This window comes from Lathamus discolor, chromosome 16, assembly GCF_037157495.1.
Source record: "Lathamus discolor isolate bLatDis1 chromosome 16, bLatDis1.hap1, whole genome shotgun sequence".
NCBI classification, from domain to species: Eukaryota; Metazoa; Chordata; class Aves; order Psittaciformes; family Psittacidae; genus Lathamus; species Lathamus discolor.
The window spans coordinates 4393402-4407434 of record NC_088899.1 but is presented as its reverse complement, the minus strand read 5'-3'; the positions used below and the strand labels follow the sequence as shown (position 1 = coordinate 4407434).

At 38.3% G+C, this 14033-nt stretch overlaps 1 protein-coding gene across 6 annotated transcripts in view; it reads left to right on the top strand.

The window, feature by feature from the left end:
• Positions 1-14033, top strand: part of KIF1B (kinesin family member 1B) — a 93589-nt gene that overhangs the window by 21530 nt on the left and 58026 nt on the right. For 3 of the 6 annotated variants that reach the window (XM_065696512.1, XM_065696514.1, XM_065696511.1), the window contains exons 3-13: positions 306-382; positions 2623-2802; positions 4750-4815; positions 6540-6718; positions 7485-7596; positions 8592-8669; positions 8914-8979; positions 10979-11054; positions 11329-11407; positions 11944-12086; positions 13232-13273. In XM_065696512.1, the coding sequence (XP_065552584.1) occupies positions 306-382; positions 2623-2802; positions 4750-4815; positions 6540-6718; positions 7485-7596; positions 8592-8669; positions 8914-8979; positions 10979-11054; positions 11329-11407; positions 11944-12086; positions 13232-13273 (1098 nt within the window). The remainder of the gene's footprint in view (positions 1-305; positions 383-2622; positions 2803-4749; positions 4816-6539; positions 6719-7484; positions 7597-8591; positions 8670-8913; positions 8980-10978; positions 11055-11328; positions 11408-11943; positions 12087-13231; positions 13274-14033) is intronic. The other 3 variants (XM_065696515.1, XM_065696513.1, XM_065696517.1) reach the window with 1 other exon arrangement.

The window sequence follows — 14033 nt, the reverse complement described above, 5'->3', positions numbered from 1 at the left end:
ACTGCCAAGGATGGGGCAGCCACAGCTTCTCTGGGCACCCTCATAGGGAATAATTTCTTCCTAATACGTAATCTAAATCTCCCCTTTGTTAGTTTAGAACTATTTTTGCTTGTCCTATCGCTACAGGCCCATGTAAAAAGTTACCACCATTCCTTCTAGGATTTTATTTTTCCCCCTTGACTTATTTCAAATGTGGCAATTCTGTGAATACTCAAGATGTGCAGATCGAGTTAAGGCTCAGCAAGCTCATTAATCATGATCCTAAATGTCAGTTTAGCTAAAGGCTTGCATTTTGTTTCCTGTAGGTATTATCAATCCAAAGAATCCTAAGGAAGCACCAAAGTCCTTCAGCTTTGACTACTCTTACTGGTCCCACACATCGGTAAGTTCTTTTACAAGAAAACCATGGGGGTGTGTTCTTTTTTTTTGGGGGTGGGGTGGGTTGTTGCCTGCCTTGATTTAACTACATTTTCCTCTGATCATGCTGTCCCTGTGAGATGTTTCTGCATTGTCTCATCCTCACTCAGGTTAAAAGCTTGTTGTTACATGTGATTTTGTCCTGTCTGGGGGAGAGCAGAAAGCTGCACTCCTGAAGTTCCACAACAAGTTGTAAATATTTGAAAGGTTACCGCAAATATTCACTAAGAATGTTCTGTTCTTGAAGGATGTGTGTGAACCACAGTTAATTCAGTTTTGCCCTTAGACAAGTGAAAGTTGCTTGAGTTCTTATAGCTCAGGGTGAGATGTGGTCTGGATTCCCTTGACATGTCTGGAAAAGGCGGAGTAGTGATCCGTGTTTTGATAGCTGCAAAAGCAATGAACTCTCATCCAGCTCTTCTGCCCCACCCTCCTGCGAATTGGTGCTGAGGTCTCGCTGACTTCCAGCAATTGTTCTACAGCAGAACTGTGTTGTTCTGCCATCTACCCCTCCCCTGCCTTATTTTCTCAAAAGATATAGAAAGAAGGGATAATTAATTTCTCTAATTTTAGTAACATGGATGCTGCAAATAAGACTTAATATTTCTGAGCAGATCTGTGGCCAACCAGATTGTTTTCATGACGAAAAACGTGGATTTGTGCAGCTTTTCTACTGAATCTTCCAGAGCAGCCATGCGAGTAGATTACAGGATCAGTTAGAACATTATGAACTTAATTCCTGAAAAGTAGCAGATAAGCAGCATCAAAGAAAAGTGGTTTGATAAAATCTTTATCCCAGCATTAGAATGTGGGCACAGCTAAATTTGTCCTGATTTCAGGAAAAAGTAGTAGAAAAATCCAGCATTTCAGGAAGAGAGCGAATGCTAGATTAAGAACAACATAGTCACAATATAGTGACATAGTCCTACAAAATCAAGTTTCAGTATTATGTTATCTCTTCTGGTTCATGCAACATAAAACATCTGTGTAGATAATCATTAGGATGGTAATTTTTTCAAGTATGTTTATCAAGGGCTTTCCTAAATCATCAAGACATGAGAAAAATGGGCATAGACACTGAATCCAGCTTTCTGCCAGTGTTTTGTGTCTTAAACCATGCCTGGAGCTGCACCTTGGGTTTCCTCTAGTGACTGGATATTGGTGTCTGATCAATGCTGTGCCTGAAACATACTACTTAAAAAATAGAGAATTCATTTTTATCATTCATGAAGCTTTGCCTTAAGCAAGTTCTGTATTGGCCTTAAGATCTGGCAAGTGTGTTCTTATTGACATCTTTAACTTGTGATTTCTTTTCATTGCCTCTTTTCAAAACATAACAAACTTTTCAGTCGAGTGTTTGAATGTGGTAACCCGCTTTGTCCTGATACAGATTTCTATCACTGGATGCATCTGCAGTAGAGATTTCATTTATAACTGGGCTAAGTTGCTTTAAAATAGCTTCTTCTTAATGTTATGTTTCAGTTTTCTTGTTGAGTTTAGCCATAGAAAAGTGTTCTAATGCATTGTCCTTCACTGATTCAGCTACTTGCTAATGTGAAATGATGTGTTTGACATACTTAGGGATTCTGTAGTCACCAGTGAGGTTGTAAATAGAAAACTGTGTTGTATTGGATGGTGGGATCAGACAGCTGCAAGAAAACCTTGGTCATTTTAATGGTTTCTTTACACTCAATCTGAAAAAGCCCAACAACCAAACAAACCCCAGCAACTTTCTTCTCTTTTCCCTGTGCTACCCTTCAGAGCCCTTGTCAAGACCAGCCACTGTGGGGTTTTTTTTTGTAGCTCCCAGTCCTTTATTCATGTGTATTGACTCTCTGAACTCTACTTTTGGTTTTCTCCCCCCGACTCCCTCCTCCCAGACACCCTGAATCTCATTTGTCAGTGATCTTGCTCGAAACTTTTCCAATAGTGCCAACAATGCTCACAAAACAAGAGGTTGGTTTCTTTGTGCAGATTGTTTCCTCAGCATTGATGGAGTGCTCCTGCATTGTCATCCTTCTCCAGCTGGTACTGCCTTGGGAAAAAGCTGTGTGCAGAAATGTGCACATTTGTGTATATTTGCTTCTTCCTAATAGATTGACCCACAATGGGGAAAAAAGTAGGAAACAAAACCCAGTTGTGTTTTGAAATGTTACTTGAATGCTAGGATAAGACTGTATTTATGCTGTTTTCATGTCTTTCCAGCCTGAAGATCCCTGCTTTGCATCTCAGAGCCGTGTATACAATGATATTGGGAAGGAGATGTTGCTGCATGCCTTTGAGGGCTACAATGTATGCATTTTTGCCTATGGACAAACTGGAGCTGGGAAATCTTACACAATGATGGGCAAGCAGGAGGAGAGCCAAGCAGGCATAATCCCCCAGGTAAAACAGAACCCAGAAAGGAGATTTGGCTTTATAGTATGTTCAGGCACGTGCTTGCTGGTGTGCTGTTCTTATATTGCAATAACAGTTAACAGAGAACAACAGCTTATTCTGAAGTGAAAGAAACTTACTGGGGAAAAAGCATTCTAAGTCATTTTCCTCTCTGTTACTTTATAAACTCGTACTATGCTCTCTGTATATTTTATATCCATCCAATTTCTCCACTTTGCCAGCAAACTAGCAAATCAAGATGTCTGGTTCACTGGGTTTCTTCTCTGAGTTCAGCTGGGACAGCACTTAACACTTTGTATTCAGCAGGAATTCAAAAGGTAGCATTACTGATCATCATGCCAGGAACATTTTGTGGAAACAAGCTTCCCAAAGCTAAAAACTGAGTAAGGCATCTTGGTAAGAAAAATGTATGAAAACGTTTTGAGATCCCCCCACAAGAAATACTTTATAATGTAGTATCCTATAACTGTTGGTTGCGTGGCACTTGTTCAGGCCTTCTTCAAGCATATAGGTGCTGACAGTGAAGCAGGTTCATTGGAAGATAGTGTGTTCCTCCATTCCCAAAATAGAAACCTGAGGTTGGGTTTCAGTTTTGATAAACAAATATGCTGAACAGCTTGAGTCCTCATTCTGCTGCAGGTTTGCAGGAGACATTGGCCCTGTGCCACAGGTGTGAAATAGAGGACACAGAGTGTTGTTCTCTGCTAATAGCATGAGCATACGTCCTGAAATAGGTTGCAAGTGTTCTGATGATTAGCTTAAAATAACATTGGAAGAGGTAACGTGGTGAAGGACAGAATTCTTGCATCTAACCATTTTGGTTTATTAAGCAGTGTCTTTATGTACAGCGTAACAGGTGAAATGAGCTGAAAATCTGTGACAAAAGCTTCATGCTAAAATGTTTTGTTGTAATCTTGGTATTCCTATTTGTTTTTACAAAACTTCAAATAGATACAAACTAAATATTGTCCTAAGAATCCTCTAATTTAATAATGCTCCTGTGGATTGAATAATGCTCCTGTTATCTACTATAGTTTTAAACCAAAATGGTTTTCCTCCAACTTCACCGGGAAGCCTTCCCATGAAGGTACAAAATAAACTGTCTGTTGAGGGAGACCTTGTTGAATCTGTTCTCACATACACAGAAGGTACAGCACAGTCATGATGGAAGTAATATAGGTTGTTGACATTAAATTCTTAGGTGTTGACAAAAATCCCCTGTCTGCAAGTCCCTAGTGTGGAGCTTCGATACTTCAGCCATGTGTTGACTGAATACTTCAGAGTTTGTACTTTCCAAATTGCCTGTATTCTTCATAAGCTATTTTTCATACAATGGCTTGTAGATATCTGTTCCAGAAACCTCTTTCTACTCTTATTCCTCTTTGTACCCATGCTGTACAAACTACAATGGCTTGCCCACTGTTCATCTTTTCTTCCTTTATCACAATTTTAGGTGTCTCATTTAAGTTATTTGTAGACAAGTACTCTTAAAGCAGTAGACTGCTTTTGTTACAGCATCCTTCATATGAAAATACTGTTAACAAATTTTGAAGTAATTTCTGCCTGTTGATTTAAACCTGAATCCTGGAACCTCAGCACACCAAGTAAACAGACCTGTTTTTATGAGGCTAGGAGAGGATTAAGGATTTTAATAATTCCTTTCTAAAGTTAGTGCTTCCCATTTCAGTTGTTACAGGCTTTTTCTATTTTATAGTACAGAATAACAGTGTTGGTTAAACCTAAAACAGTTGTTGAGCTACTATATAAAATAAGGTTGAATGATAGTGATGTAGAATTGGGAAGCTGCATGTGGTTACTGTAACAAGTTCTTTTCCTCTGCCTTCAATCTAAAGCCAATTTAATGGCATGTCATAGTAGTTACTTGTTACCATTCCGGTAAGACTAATTTCTGACTCAGGTTTAATCTCTTTCCAGCTGTGTGAAGAACTGTTTGAGAAAATCAATGACAACAGCAATGAGGAAATGTCATATTCTGTAGAGGTGAGTATGGTGAGGGATCAAAGAGTATCTGTGTGCCGGACATCAAACTGAGCGTGGGTGCTGCATTATTGATGTTGGATTAAGATGCTGTGGGTTTTTTAATTTCATCTTATTTTAAGCTTTGTGTCTTTTCTGTTTCATGTTTGAGGCAAATGTAGTTAAAACCTGTCTGGGACTTTTTGTTTCCTTGCCAATTGTTACAGTCATAATTTATACCCTATTTCCCAACAGGACTTGTCTGCATAGCTCAGTCTTACCTGCCATCTGTTAGTAGGTTTGGTTTACAGAGAAAAATTGTTTAAGCTGTGCATACATAAGAAGTTTGTCATTACTTAATTTTTGTTCATAATTATCCTTACTTGGATCGGGTTGTATTTAGAAAGTGGTTTTGTCTCCTTGCACGACTTGAAGACAAAAATAAAAGCGACCCCTTCATAGACTATTTCCTGTCTTTTACTGTTTACTTTTTCCCCCCAATCAGTGTTAATGGCTTGACATGCAAATATGAAGAAAGGAAGAACAAAAAGCTGGTAGAATTCAAATGTGATTATTATTAAGAAATGTGAACTCCAATCACTGCTGCTTCTAAATTACAGAACTGGATGATTACTAGTTCTGTGGCCCTGAATCTGTCCATTTTAACACTTCGTTTAATTGTATTTCATTAACATTTGACGACTTAATGCTTCAATACCATAGGAATATCATGCTTAGGATTTGTGTATGAGAAGATTCCCACATTTTCCTGATGTTTTTTCTATTTCGTACTTATTTCTTTTTCTGATTATGTCTCTAAGAATAGACTTGTCCATGTGAGAGAGAGAAATAGCCTCTTATAATAGAAATCTAAAAGAACAAACATCTGACAAATGAGCAGAAAAGAGAGTCGGGAATAGTGATGGAAATGTATAAATAGTGTGTTGTGATCTGTTTTGGGTATAGAATTCATTTATCTGCACTTGTACAAAATGAGATCTTCAATCTCTAAATCCCTAAATTTAGAGATTGAGTTTGCATCTGTAATCTTTCCACAAAATGAAAGTAAAGAATTTCCTGTCTCTTTCAATATTTAGTATCTTCACTGCTGCAGCTACCAAGTACCTGTTGGACTGGGATAAGCCTAGTGCCATGAGAAAAAATAGAAATTAAAGAATTAAAGAAGCTTTCTAATTTATTTCAAAGGGTGCAGATTCCAGATTACCATAGTTTGTATGATTATACCAATGACTCAGGAATACAGCAGGACGTGGGGATAGCTTAGAGTCAAAAGTTGCTTCTGCATATAAAGAAATTAGTTCTTTTTCCCTTCTTAAGTTTGCTTTGGAGGCACATAAGAGACATTCCTTGTAAGCAGATTCCTCCTACCATCTGTCTTGTTTGCCTCTTTACAAAGACAGTCTTGCTGCTGTGTCGTATTAAAGCTGTTAAGATGATTGTGAACTCAAGGGTATAATTTTTAATTAAACACCAGTGCTTTTCGAAATGGTTGAGGGATCTGTACATGAGTCCTGCAGCTTGTGCTGGAGATCTGAGGCATGAGACTAGTGGCTCTTCTTCCCTTCTTCCATGATCTCAATCTGTTAAATGAACTCAGACACTCACCTACAGCATTCCTGCAAGGGACTGGGGGAGTTTCTACCAGTGGCGCTCTGAAATGCTGCAGGGCTGCTTGCAGAGGAAGCCTTAGGAAACACTAAATTGTCCATGCAAATTCCTGTTTTCAGGTGAGTTACATGGAGATTTACTGTGAGAGAGTAAGAGACTTGTTGAACCCGAAGAACAAAGGCAATTTGCGGGTGCGAGAACATCCTCTGCTTGGACCATATGTGGAAGATCTGTCCAAGTTAGCAGTCACATCTTACACAGACATTGCTGACCTCATGGATGCTGGGAACAAAGCCAGGTTAGTGATGATAGCACACTGTATATTTTTATCTCTGTTGTGGGGATATATGGCATATAGCAGCAAATCTGAAATATCTTCTGTGACGCATTGGCATTTCTGGAAGAAGCTCAGGAAGACTATTATACTCCTCAAGCTGAGGAGTACTGCTGAAATGTATACTGATCAATGCTGTTAAAAGGCTGAAATTGATTTGGGGGGGGGAACAGCACTGCAAATCACTGTATAGATATTTAAAGCTTGTAATGGGTTGAGATGAGGTACGTAGATAATTATACTGGCTTTTAGTTCTGCCTTTTGTTGTGTACTCTATCACTATGTTGGTATAAATACACATGTGAACACAGTCTTCTCTTTCATTCAGTCAAGTGGCCAGGGCTTAAGTTGCCATTTTAGCTTTCAGTTCTGGTTCATTAGTAGTTGTTTTCATGACAGCTGTAGGCTCCATTTAACAATGTGTGGGAAAGATTGATGTAATGCTGCTTGTGTTTTCTTGGGTGTTTGAGTGTAAAGTAGATTACTGAGTACACAGATTGAGGAAGCTGTCTTTAAGCTGTGATGAAGAAGGGAGTAATTCAGGAGTGAAAAATCACAGGGTTTGTTAGTAACATTCAAGGTGGCTTTGTCTTGGTTACCAGGGCAGAACATAAACTATACAGCCTCTTGGTCTCATTCCTCCCCAGCTGCTTTCAGCCCTGCAGGTAGTTGTACTTAGAGCACAGAGGCTACTGTTTCCTAAACATGTCTATATCTGTTCATATTTTAGGACTGTGGCAGCTACCAACATGAATGAAACCAGCAGCCGCTCTCATGCTGTGTTCACAATTGTCTTTACTCAGAAGAAACATGACACAGAAACTAATCTTTCCACAGAGAAGGTATGTTACAAATAAGTGGCTTTCTGATTGTTTTTCACAAATCTTCTTTGCAGTGACTTATTCTTATTGGCAGTATGATGATAAAATGAGAATTAACTGGGTATTCTGGTGTTCTGTTTAAGGCTGTGTGTCTTGACAGGGTCTTTTTATTTCTTATGGGGTTTTTGTTTGAATGTTAATTCTAAAAACATATAAATAGAGAATATGTGCAGGATGAGAGTATAAAGATGTGGGGAAATATGGCCTTAAGGACTAAATTCTATGGGGAGGGATATAGGAAATAAAGGAAGTTAATATTTTCCAGTCTTGTTCCGAAAACTTTGTGGTTTTGGTTCTCAGTGCAATCTTTGCCTCCTTAGTTCTTTTCTGTGGGCACAGGAATTGGAATGAGTGAGACTTAGGCACTTGTTGGAATTTGCATGTTAAAAGGAGGCACACTGTTTAGCATGGGATAGTTTTTTCTGCCTTGTGTTACTGTGGAATAGAAGCTGCATGCAGAAGTAGCTGAAATACAGGTAATGTTCATGTTTCTGAACTGACTATTGTGGACAGACCTAAAAAAACCGATCTATTGAAGACACCACGTCCTGTAAAATTATCATTAACTGACATGCGGTCAGTTTAGTTAGGCCATTAGTGCATTGTTGTTGATGTCTTCAGAGTCAGGATGAAACATTAAGTTTCTCCTCTTATGAGATACTTGTGCTGTCAGCAGTAGTTCTGACTGCTTTTCTACTCCGTTCATGCAAGACCTCGTTCTCTCCTTCTAGGTAGAGGGGTATACTGATACTTAAACTAGAGTATAATCCCAGACACCTCTGATCCATAAGATAACAGCATCAAGCTAATAGCTTGTGAAAACTTTGTAGTTTTAAGTACGCTGTGGTGGTTTCTTTAGACAATAGAGTTATTCTCATGCTGTAGAATTCTTTGAAGTTTTGTTCTTTAGCTCACCAAGAGCTAATTCTCATCGTTGATGTGCTTTCTCTCCTCAGGTCAGCAAGATTAGCCTTGTGGATCTAGCTGGGAGTGAGCGAGCTGATTCAACTGGTGCCAAAGGAACCCGGTTAAAGGTATTGGACCATCAGTGTTTGGGGGGAAGAAAGGGAAGTGGCTGCACAAGCTTCATGTAGGCTCTTCACTTGATGAATAATGAAGAAAAGAAACACTTGCTATTATAAGAATGGAAAAAATTGTTGCAAAACTGAAGACTTTTTCTCCTCTCTGATCATGGGTTTGATTTGGCTTGTTTAGTCTGCAGCGGTTCATGGTTGAACAATTCTAATTACTATATAATACTGGATTTTCTTTCCCCAGGAAGGAGCAAATATAAACAAGTCTCTCACAACTCTGGGCAAAGTTATTTCAGCACTGGCTGAAGTGGTAAGTACAGCATTTAGTTACCTGCAACAACCTATTCAAAACTTGTAAAACTGAGACAGTAAAAACTGTGTGCAGCAGAATCATTCATGTTCTTGGCTTAGCATTCTGAGCCAAATTAGCTGTGTGTATTCTGGTAGATGAATAGTGTTAGTAGTATTCTGTGAATGTCATGCAGCCTGGTAGAAACTTTGTTGATAGGGTGAAGCATTGGTTTATTTAGCTGTGAGGAAGCCTTGCAAAAGAAGCTATTGTTTGTGTAGAAGACATGTTCAAGTAGCAAGCTTTTAGTTCTGTAGAGCAGTTCATTTGAAAGAATAAATTTAGAAAACTAACTGCAGGTTTGTTATTAAACATTTTAGCAATACAGTTGATTATCACTGGCTTTTTTTCAATGGCAAGACTTAATTGTTGAGTTGAGTGAGCATATGTTGAACACAGTGTTGTAGGTTCAGAAGAATACTTTGTCTTTTTTTATAGTCAACTGCTATTTAAAAAGCCTAAACTGCTGTTTCTTTTCAAAGTGAGTTCTCAACAGCTTGGGCAGGTTGAGTATACTGAAGTGCTTTTTAGATTTGTCTTTTTGTTATGAAAACTCTTCTTATTCATTGGGCTTCTCAAGAAAAGCAAACACTGTCCAAGCTAACATGGCAATTTTGTATAAAGCTCTGTTAAGAAGCTCATCTTGTATTTTCTTCCTCTTTCTTTAATGCTTTCAACTTAGGATAACTGCACCAGCAAGGTATGATGGTCTGAGTAGTAGTGAATATTGTCTTGTTTTGCCTGAGTGTAAGACTTTATTCTCTTCAGTTCAGGAATCAAAGAGCAGGGATCTTTTATGTCAGATCCTTGAGAAATTCCTGTGACTCAAAATTGTAGTCATGAAGCCTGAAAATTATCAGTACTATAATTTAAAGATGTTCTAAGGTTGGGGATAAAGTAATGAAAAGTGCATATTTAAGTATGTATTTAAGAATATTCTTTTATTGCATTCCTGCTCCTGATTCGGTGATTTACCTTGGGAATATTTATTTTTCATATGGATAAGTTCATCTTTGCTTTCATAATTCTTCTCTCCATGCTTTTTTCTTTACCCCATATGATGGATTATAGGCGATAAGTCAATTCTAGTTTTCAGCTTTAGCATGTGGTGCTTAAGAGCCCTTTGTAATTTTACTCATCTGTTGTGAGGTTACTCACCTTTGGTAAGGGACAGTAGAACTATTGCAAGACTAACACATTTTAGGCACTCTTGAGTGTTAAGAGGAGTTTCACACAAATGATAATCAGGCCTTTTATTGCAAAGCCATATCCTGTGTTGAATGTCAGGTGCAAACAAACTTGTGGCATCTCTTGAAGCAAGATGCTTGGCTGTTAACTATTTGTGTAAGTAAACAAATGACATTCTGTTAGAGCTTTTGGAGTTAATCGTTGTTTCATTTAGATCAAATAGAGAAGCTGGGGAAGTCTGCCAAAGGTGCTGAGAAAGCCCTCTTGTGTGGAAGTTCTAATCTGTCACTAGTGATTTTGGGATCAAGTACTTGAGTATCTAAGTAGATACACCTAGGTCATATGCCTTGTGCACCTGTATCTCTGTAGCTGTGCAATCTCCTGTAATAGACTTTTGACTGCTCTTGGAAGCTGTAACTTTTCTAGCAAAGGACAAATGAATCTTACCCTGAACAATTTACTGCCTAAATTGTCTTGGAATGGTGTTAAAACGCACAACTGAAATGTCAGGAAGATATCCTTAGTGCACAGGCAAACCTTTCTGAAGGTAGTGTGTCAAGGGAATTCTCTGGACTGCTTATCATCATGTTAGATGTTTGAATATGGTGCATGTTGTCTCATAATCACTTTTACAACTGAGGATGGGCCATCCCTCTGTTTAGATAGCTTATGTGGATGCTGTCACGGTTCTTTTGATATCCTATGATTTTTTGTGTCTTTAATTTTCCTTTTGATGTCTGTTTTTTTCGGTAATGTGTTCTTTTCTTTGTAGAGTAAAAAAAAGAAGAAGACAGACTTTATACCGTACAGGGATTCTGTGCTAACATGGCTTCTTCGAGAAAATCTAGGTATGGCTGATTTCCTGTGCCAATAGGGAAAAAAATTCTCATTCCATGTTCTGACTGCTTTTAACTCACTTATATGTGTATCAAGTATGGAGTGAAATAATTTTGCTTATCAAATCTCAGTCATACAGTTCTACCTTTGGTTAAAGTTACAGCTCTTTGCTATGATTTTTGGTATGTTCCTTAGAATGTAGAATATAGTTGAATTCTATAATTTATTGAAAATACTGTTGGTGAATACTGTAGTTTCATCTAAAGTCTTACCTGTTTGTTGTAGGTGGTAACTCCAGAACTGCGATGGTTGCTGCTTTGAGTCCAGCAGACATAAACTATGATGAAACTTTGAGCACTTTAAGGTACTTTCTTTTTATCTGAGATGGATACAAGTAGCTGTTAGCTCTAATAGCCACATTCTATCCTCAGACTTTTGGGTTATTATGCTTCAAGAGCATCTGTAGGGAAGATGACTCAATACAAAAATTCAATTACTCTGAAAGAGGAAAACTGATCTATTTTGTGTGAACAGGGAGCTAGGCATTTGTTGCCTACCCTTAACTTGAAAAATCAAACTCATCTTCTTGTGTTTGTATGTTCTTTTCCAGTGTGGTCCCTAAAATTAAGCACACTGGTCAAGCTGAGGATTCAAAGCACTGAATAAAGAAAGAGAGAAAGAAAAATCTATTGTCTGTTGTACATATTGTTAATCCGTCTTGAGTAGAACTTTTTGGAGCAATACCCTCTATTGAATATGAATTCAAATGCATGGCTTAATATAATGCAAGATTCTTACATACAGCTGAAGCTAAATATCTCCTATATTGCTGCATTCCTGCATTGCATATAAGCGCTTACATTCTCATTGTAAGATTTCACTGGTTTGGTCTGGTTGCAGATATGCAGATCGTGCAAAACAGATTAAATGCAATGCTGTTATCAATGAAGATCCCAATGCCAAGCTGGTGCGTGAGCTGAAGGAGGAGGTGACAAGGCTTAAGGATCTCCTGCGTGCCCAAGGGCTGGGAGATATTATTGACAGTAAGTGGATTAAACACACCCTACCATCTTGAGGTTGGTCTGTCTTACAGTGAAGGGAGGGCTGGGCCTGTGAGACAAAGGGGTTTAAAACAAAGGAGTTAAATGTAGGTGCTGATATTAAATTTGAGCAGGGGTTTAGGAATGGTAGCATGTTCTGTCTTTTAACAGTCCATCATAGGATTATCTGTAGAGAGGCCACCTTCAAACTCTCAAGGAAAAACATGGAACTTGAGTTTCCTGTTACTGTGGAACTGATTTTGTGTAATAGAACTTACGCATTCAGGAGTTGCCCTGATGTGTTATGGAGGGTTTTTTTTCTGGCTGCTAATAAAAGGAGGATAGAAGCTTAATTTCATACTGAGAAAGAAAGCATCTCCTCCTTAAAGGGTTAAGGTTATTAGCTGATACCTGGCTTCAATGCCCTCCTTGCTCAGAAAAGAAAATGATGACTAATTCCTGTTAGACAATGTCCTGAGTGACAAACCATTTGTCATCTCAAAATAACCAGCTATGAAACAGCTGCTTGTGAATAAATAATGAATTCTTTTGGGGCGAGATTTTGACTTAGGTTGGCAGAGTGGTATTGTACTGGTTTGCTTTGCCAGCAACCTCTTAAAGCACCAGAACACATTCATTTGTGCCTGAATTCTTTCCTTGTCCTCATTCCAAACAAAGCAAATAAACCAAACTTTAGGCTGCTGCGTTCTTCTCTAATATGAACAATGGTTTAATTCCTAGGGAAGGAAGTGCCCATAAAAGCACAGAATGTATTCCAGTGGATTAAAAGATTCTTTGACTTAATAAAGGGGGAATGTTGCACTAGATTCTGATTTGTCAGAGCTTATTTGCCTGTGAAGCAAAAGTCCTAACTGAGTCACAGACTGCTTAAAGATGGGTAACATGTATTTACCTTTTTGTTTGCTTGTTTTCAAGAGAATGAGGCCAGAAGACAATGCAATGCAAGTGGTTATGTGATTGGTACAATCTGTGTTTTTTGGTTCTAAATCAAAACTGGAAAAATACCTGTGTTAATGAAAATTGTATTTTGTTTCTTTAAATATCAAGTAGTATTTTCTTCCCTTCCTGTGTCCTAGTGAGCCTTCAATTTTGATCCTTCTTGTGTTTTCCCTCCTGCTTCCTTTCAGTTGATCCAATGGGAGATGAATACTCTGGAAGTGGAGGCAAATGTGTGTATTGTGTGGTTCTCTTTTTAACCTGCTTTCTCTGGATCAGCTTTTAACTGAGCTTTGCATGCCAGCATTTCTCACGGGGAAATCCCAGACAGAACACTCACTGTGGAATGCAGTGCTGGTTCATGGAAACTAGCTTAACCAGCATTCTTAGATTGAGTCGACAGTCAAACAGAAGTGCAGAGTTTCAAATACAACATATGTTCATTGCTTTCTTTCTGGCAGGATATAGAAAGGAGAGAACTAGTTCTTTAGTCTGTTTTCATGACAGCCAGCAGTTTAGATTGGAACTGGAAAATCATTTTCTGACCTCTTTCTGAAGTTAGTTGAAACAGCTTCCACACACTTAGCGTCTGGCCTTTCAGCATCTCTTTTCCACCTAGAAGGGTTTGTTTGAAATATATATATCGATATATCTATTTCAAGAGGAAACGTTATCAGTTCCTCCTGGAGATGGAGATTTGTTTATCTATATGGTCTCTTTAAAAACATGAACACCTTATGAAAGTCACTTATTTGAGCTCAAACATTTGGTTGCAGATGAGTAACTGAATAGGGTTAAAAAAGTCAGCCAGTAGCATTTAATTTGTGTTCTACTGTTTGCTTCTGGGAAAGGGAAATATACCTAGTCCGTTGCAGGAGAAATGTATGGAAATTGGGGGTTGGTAGACTTTTTAAACTCTTTCAGTCAGTTTTCTTCACCCTCACTCAGATAGTATAAGCTGGAAGAGATCTGTCTGAAATTTCCTAGAATTAA